The sequence below is a fragment of the Cyprinodon variegatus genome, unplaced genomic scaffold (genome assembly GCF_000732505.1).
Source record: "Cyprinodon variegatus isolate N-32 unplaced genomic scaffold, C_variegatus-1.0 Scaffold160, whole genome shotgun sequence".
Taxonomy (NCBI): Eukaryota; Metazoa; Chordata; class Actinopteri; order Cyprinodontiformes; family Cyprinodontidae; genus Cyprinodon; species Cyprinodon variegatus.
The window spans coordinates 158,852-165,792 of record NW_015150613.1 but is presented as its reverse complement, the minus strand read 5'-3'; the positions used below and the strand labels follow the sequence as shown (position 1 = coordinate 165,792).

At 35.3% G+C, this 6,941-nt stretch overlaps 1 protein-coding gene across 1 annotated transcript in view; it reads right to left on the bottom strand.

Moving 5' to 3' along the window:
- Positions 1-1,885: 1,885 nt before the first annotated feature.
- The window catches only part of LOC107086735 (tubulin beta chain-like), a 12,158-nt gene continuing 7,102 nt past the window's right edge, over positions 1,886-6,941 (bottom strand). Inside the window, exon 5 of the mRNA XM_015377863.1 lies at positions 1,886-3,368. Within this exon, the coding sequence (XP_015233349.1) occupies positions 2,556-3,368 (813 nt within the window). The 3' untranslated portion in view covers positions 1,886-2,555. The remainder of the gene's footprint in view (positions 3,369-6,941) is intronic.

The window sequence follows — 6,941 nt, the reverse complement described above, 5'->3', positions numbered from 1 at the left end:
TTCCTCCCTGGGATTATTAAAGTATTTCTGATTCTGATTCCTGGTTGATGGGACAGGTGTTGTGAATGAAACGACACCCAGCTAGAAAGAGCTCCTGTGTGTCGCTGAATGTGTGCATTGATGACTGAAAGACATCTTCTGCCTCCATTTATCTGTTTACTACAGTGTGTTGAATTCATGTTAATGTGTATCTAAGAACATTTCAATTAGTGGAAATAATCGCAGGGGGGAATATAAAAGAAAAGTCTAAACGACCAAAACTTTTGCGACCCCCATGCAGTACCTCTGCGGACCCCCTAGGGGTCGCGGACCCCCTGTTGAAGACCTCTGCTCTATATAATCTACTGTTACTCTGAATGTATGCATGCATGGATGTCTGTCCTGCACACCAACCCTTACTGCAATACCAGCATTTATTCCAACTACAGGCTAGAAATGTAGTTGGAAATGTAATGTAATAATATATATATATTTTTTTTTTCAACAAGTCAAATCATGTTGGAGAGGAAAATAACTTTAAATATATTATCCCAAAAAAAAAATTTTGGTGCAAAATACAGAAAATATGTTTTGAAAATTTTATATGTTGCAACAGCTTATTAACCCATTAGCTTAGGTTTAGAGACACGGGATCCTGTTCAGCACTTTGTTGGAAATCTAATGGATTTAATCATTACAAATTGCATCAGCAGTATGGATTTACTTCTACTAAAGAGACTTATGGGTCAGGATTTTTCAGATGTCTGGTATCAAAACTGATGTGAATCCAGGATGAGGTTCTGCTTCTGAACATGTTGGGATGGTCACACAGGAAAACCACCACCTGATTGCTGATCAGTTTAATTAGTTTATGATGGAAACTGTACCTTTAATCATGTTTGAAATAAATAAAATAACGTTCTACATTCATGTTAAAAGCTATAAAAAAAAAGAAAGGAAAAGAAAAACAACACAAAGTTTCTCTTTCCAACAAAAGCCTTTTATTTCTCCCAAATATTTCACAGTCAAGGTCCTAAATCAGGCAGAGCCAAACGGGTTTTGGGGGAAATTAAATAAAAAAGCAGAAACAAAAATAGCTGAATATTTTATAACCAATATAAAAAACATGTCTGATCTAAAATACTGTAGTGGTTCAGGGAGTAAACATTAAAATGTGCAACTGGAAAACAACTGGAGTATAAAACTTTTCACATTTTTCAGGACATGTTTAGGTTCTGTTTTCTCATTAATGCAGGATTTAAACTTGCTAACTGGAACCGATGTGTGAAACGATCAGAGATGTTAACAGAACTTTTTAATCTTATCCAGACTTTCAAAAAAATCAGAACAAACCGTGTGGATCTGATCATAAAGAACATTTTCCTCTTTGAATTCTGATCATGCTGAACTTCCAACCCAAACCCACAGAACACGGATCTTCAAAGAAGATAAAGACGTCAATGAACAGAGATAACAGAACCCTGATAGGAGCTTCCTCTCTTATCTCTGGGGCTCATTTTAAGGCTGAAGACCTTTCTGACCCGATCCAATCAGAACCAGACATACAGACGTCTAACAAAGAGACCCTTTGAGATTAACAAGCTTTTATGCTTTTAATCAGAAATCTAAAAGCGTCACAAAAAGAATCGTCTCCCAACTGGGATATGTTAACATTTTTGATAAAAATGGGATTTAAAAACGAAAAGAAAAAAACATTTTTTCTGATTTTTTAACAGGAAAAAGATGAGAAAACTTTAAGAAAGAAAGATGGAAAAACTGATCTGAGAAGAACTTTTCTGTTTGTTAGATGAAGGAATGAGATGAAGAACAACTAATCTGAGGTTTTATCTGATGTCACGCTTCAGTCATGAAAACTCTCATTAGACCAGCGTGGTTTTAGGTCTTAATGCCCTGCTCACTGTTTTCTTCAGGTATTATTACACCTTTAAAGCAAAAAAAAGTCAATCAAGGGAGGCCTAAGATGATTTTCATGATCTGATAAAGTGCCAATTAAATTCAAATAAACTTGTCTATTTCCTAAATGTGAGAAGAACCAGATGAGGAGACTGTTAGTCAGATGGAAACCTCAGTAACCTGATATTATTTCTAGTTTAGATGCTTTGGTCCATTCATTGCTGCATTCAGCAGCCATGCCTTCAGATCATCTAAGGCACATTTATTGTTGCTTCATCCTTTTGCTTTCAATTGCTTGATTTGTTTGTGGGGGATTTTTTAACTAGATACGTAGACATTTGTTATTGTTTTTAATGGAAAAGGAGGAATAGAAAGAATGAACCCATTAGAATCAGCAGGGATCAGTTAGAATGAGGTTAAAATTATCGGCATCGACCTTAAAAACCTTCATCCATTAATCTCTGCCTCTGATCTCTGTATTTTTTTTAGACTTTATTAAATTTTTGTATATTTCAAATGTTCAAACTGGATTGAAAACATAAATGATAAATTTGGCACATGAATTTGGTCGTTTTTTTTTTAGTTTGGCCCTTCCGTTGGTTCTGACCCCTTCTCTTCATCCTTTCACAGTTTTCTTTCCCGTTTCTCCCCCCTTTCTTTCTTTAGGCGTCCTCCTCCACCTCCTCGTCAAACTCGCCCTCCTCCTCGGCGGTGGCGTCCTGGTACTGCTGGTACTCGGACACCAGGTCGTTCATGTTGCTCTCGGCCTCAGTGAACTCCATCTCGTCCATCCCTTCGCCCGTGTACCAGTGCAGGAAGGCCTTGCGGCGGAACATGGCGGTGAACTGCTCCGAGATGCGCTTGAACAGCTCCTGGATGGCCGTGCTGTTGCCGATGAAGGTGACGGCCATCTTGAGGCCGCGCGGCGGGATGTCGCAGACCGCCGTCTTCACGTTGTTGGGGATCCATTCGACGAAGTAGCTGCTGTTCTTGTTCTGCACGTTCAGCATCTGCTCGTCCACCTCCTTCATAGACATGCGGCCTCTGAAGACGGCGGCCACCGTCAGGTAGCGGCCGTGGCGCGGGTCGCACGCCGCCATCATGTTTTTGGCGTCGAACACCTGCTGGGTGAGCTCGGGCACGGTCAGGGCGCGGTACTGCTGGCTGCCCCGGCTCGTCAGCGGCGCGAAGCCGGGCATGAAGAAGTGGAGGCGGGGGAAGGGCACCATGTTGACGGCCAGCTTCCTCAGGTCGGCGTTCAGCTGGCCCGGGAAACGCAGGCAGGTGGTGACGCCGCTCATGGTGGCTGACACCAGGTGGTTGAGGTCTCCGTAGGTGGGCGTGGTCAGCTTCAGCGTGCGGAAGCAGATGTCGTACAGAGCTTCGTTGTCGATGCAGTAGGTCTCATCAGTGTTTTCGACCAGCTGGTGGACCGACAGCGTGGCGTTGTACGGCTCCACCACCGTGTCGGACACCTGAGACGGAGACGAAAGAAGAACAGTTTACCTTCATTTTTTAATCCAAACCATCTGAGCTGCACTTTTGGCTTTAAGAAGGTTTTTTTTTTAAAGGGAATTTATGACAATCTGACAACAAACGGGTTCATTTTATGCACAGAAGCGTATAGTAACTAAGCACATTTACTTTGTTAATCTATTTCTGGAAGATCTGTACTTTATTGAGTTTTTTTTGTTTGTTTGTTTTTTAATCAAGACTTAAATTAATTTTAATAAGAGCCATAAAATGTGTACTTTAACTTCTTTAACTAAAAAATTTAAGACGTTGTTTCTCACTACAAATTCAAAGAGGTGTCAAGTAAAGTACAAATACTTTGTTACCTTACTGAAGTAGCAATTTTGGATATCTATGCTTTACTGGAGTGATTCTTTCAAGACAACTTTTTATTTCTACTCCTTATATTTTTTTTAAATTATCTCTACTTTCTACTCCTTACATTCTAAAAAAAGACTCATTAGTGTTGTTTCATTTGACCCCATTTTCATTATGGCCTGTTGGTATAAAATTAAAAAAAATTAAATCCATCCAAATAACTTGTTTGATTCAGACAATATCTTTGTGGTTGGACTCGGTGCTGCCCCAACTTGTTGTTCGCCACATAGCAAAATAAATAGTTTTTTAAAGATGATGCAAAATACATTTTAACACTGTTACCATTAATTATAAAACTATGAAAATTAAGTATAAGGAAGTTATCATCCAGAATTTTAGCATTAATTTTACATTTATACTTTAAGTAGTTATCAAAATTGTACTTTTACANATGATGATAAATAACATAGTTATGTATAATATATTACATTTCTGACTGTATATCCCTGTAATTATTACACACTGTAGCTTTAAATTAATTTTAATAAGAGACATAAAATTTGTACTTTAACTTCTTTAACTAAAAAATCTAAGATGATGTTTCTCATTACAAATTCAAAGAGGTGTCCAGTAAAGAACAAATACTTTGATACCTTACTGAAATAGAAATTCTGGATATCTTTGCTTTACTGCAGTAATTCTTTTCTAGGCAACTTTTTACCTCTACTTATATATTTTTTTTTATTATCTCTACTTTCTACTCCTTACATTCTAAAAATAGACTCATTAGCTTTGTTTCATTTGACCCCATTTTCATTATGACCGTTGGTATAAAAATAAAAAAAATGAAATCCATCCAAATAACTTGTTTCATTCAGACAATATCTTTGTGGTTGGACTCGGTGCTGCCTCAACTTGTTGTTCGCCACATAGCAAAATAAATAGTTTTTTAAAGATGATGCAAAATACATTTTAACGCTGTTACCATTAATTATAAAACTATGAAAATTAAGTATAAGGAAGTTATCATCCAGAATTTTAGCATTAATTTTACTTTTATACTTTAAGTAGTTATCAAAATTGTACTTTTACATCTTTTCTTAATTATAAAGCTTAAGTTGATAAGTTGATACAAAAATGTTTTTAAACAGTAGGATTTATACTTCTACTTGGGCTTTAATAAACATTAATACCATATCATAAACAAAAGAAGAACTTTGGTTTTGGTTCACATTGCTTATTCATTCGGGGCAATAATGCACAACATAGTTTGTTTACAAAGTATTTCATGTTTTTTTAGTGTGGCTCTTTAAAAACAGTTAATTTGTTTTATTTCTCTAGAGGGATGAGTTATTTATACCACTACATATTTCACTTTATCAGTCCTTAAAAGCTGATAAACCAAAGTTACTGCTGAACTATTCTGCATAATAAGTCTAGTAACATTTACTTTGTTTTGCTTAAAAGTGATGCTGAAACAATGCACTTTGTTTTTTTCTTTTATCTTTCTGATGGAGGGAAACATGTCATAGTATTCTTGAATTAAACGGGGGGAGAAAGCGCTGATAATAATAATAATAATTCATTTAATTTATACTGCACTTTTCAACAAAAAGGACTCAAAGTGCTACAAAAAAGCATTAAAAAAGAAATACATAGAAAAAAAATTATATATATATATATATATATAAAATGAAATAAAAAAAAATAAATAAAATAATAAAAGCTGTTTTAAAAGAGAAAAAGAGAAACATCTAAGGGGGACCAAAAGTTTTGCTAAAAAGAAATGTTTTAAGGCCTTTTTTTCTGAATGCTGAATGTTGAAAACACTTTAAATCATATCTCAGTCTTATGTTTACATTTGATCACCATGTTTACATTTTTATCACTACTGAACTTTAAGAAACGGAAATGTCTTGAGAACCGCACTGAACGAAATTTGGTTTTGTATAAACTCTGTATGTAAAAAAAAAATGACAATAAAGTTTGTCTAATTCAAAGTTATAGAAGTTACTTTTAGTTTTCAGAGGCAGACAGCCCAGCAGTGGAAGCTTTTCGTTACACGAATGATTTCTTATAGACAGCTCCTTTTACATCAGCTCTACCTCCATTGTTTTAAAACAAGTGAAAACAATTTATTTTGCTTATTCTGATGCATAAAAATATCAAGTACTCAATAACTGAATAATTTTCTATTATTTTAGTGTTTTTCTTATCAGTGACCTTTCCTTTTAGCAAAGTCTTTTCTTGTTAAGTTTTTATTACTTAATTGTTTTTTGAAGTGCTTTAAAAAACTCTCTTTGTGCAGAACAGGTTTATATTAAACATACATTAATTTTAATCACCATTATGAGAGAAATATTTCTCTTTAAAAAGAGGGAAAACCTAAAAACACTCTGAAGTGGAAAAATGCTGAGGAAAATAAAAAGGCTCATGTTTAAAATCCTTTCTAAACTGAATAAAATTATTTCCTCGTCCAAACCGCTCCTTTAAAAGGGTTAGCATCTGTCCATAAATTAGATTAAAGCTTTAAAACAAAGATCATATCAGACTAAAGAACTTCTCCTGAGGATGGATCATTTTACCAGGATCCTAAAGCTCTCAGATTTTAGTTATGACCCTGATGCTCCTCGTTTCTGCAACTAGAAACTCTTATTCTTATTGGCAGTATTAGCAGGTCTTTTTTAGTTTGTTTTCCTTTGGATTTTAATTGAAAGTAAAGGAAACATGAAAGATAATGTTTTCATCTTGCATTTCTTCATGCTTTAAAACATTTCCGTCTCTTTCACTGTTATTCATTTAATGCTTTAAAGAGGTCAGATTTTCTGATTTTAGCAGCAAAAGCTGCAAACTAACAGGACGTTGGATCAACATGATGCTAACCCCTAAAATGTTAAATAGAGCCTCTAGACTTAATGACTGCCTCAACTCCATCAGTGATGTGAAAAACCCACATAGTTCAACAAGACTAATGTATTTTATACTTCAGTCGATATAATAATCAACAAATTGAGCATAAACTGAAAGGCTCATAAATAATGAAGCAATTAATTCCTGATTTAAACCACAAGAGAAAAATAATCATCCAGCATAAACCTACAGATAAAGTTTATTTGATAAACTGCTGATGGAAGATGAAATTTGAGCAAAGAGGGTTTTATGTATGAGACTATTCCTTCTCTGTAGATTATAGGAGAGGGATGTGTGTTACCTTAGGG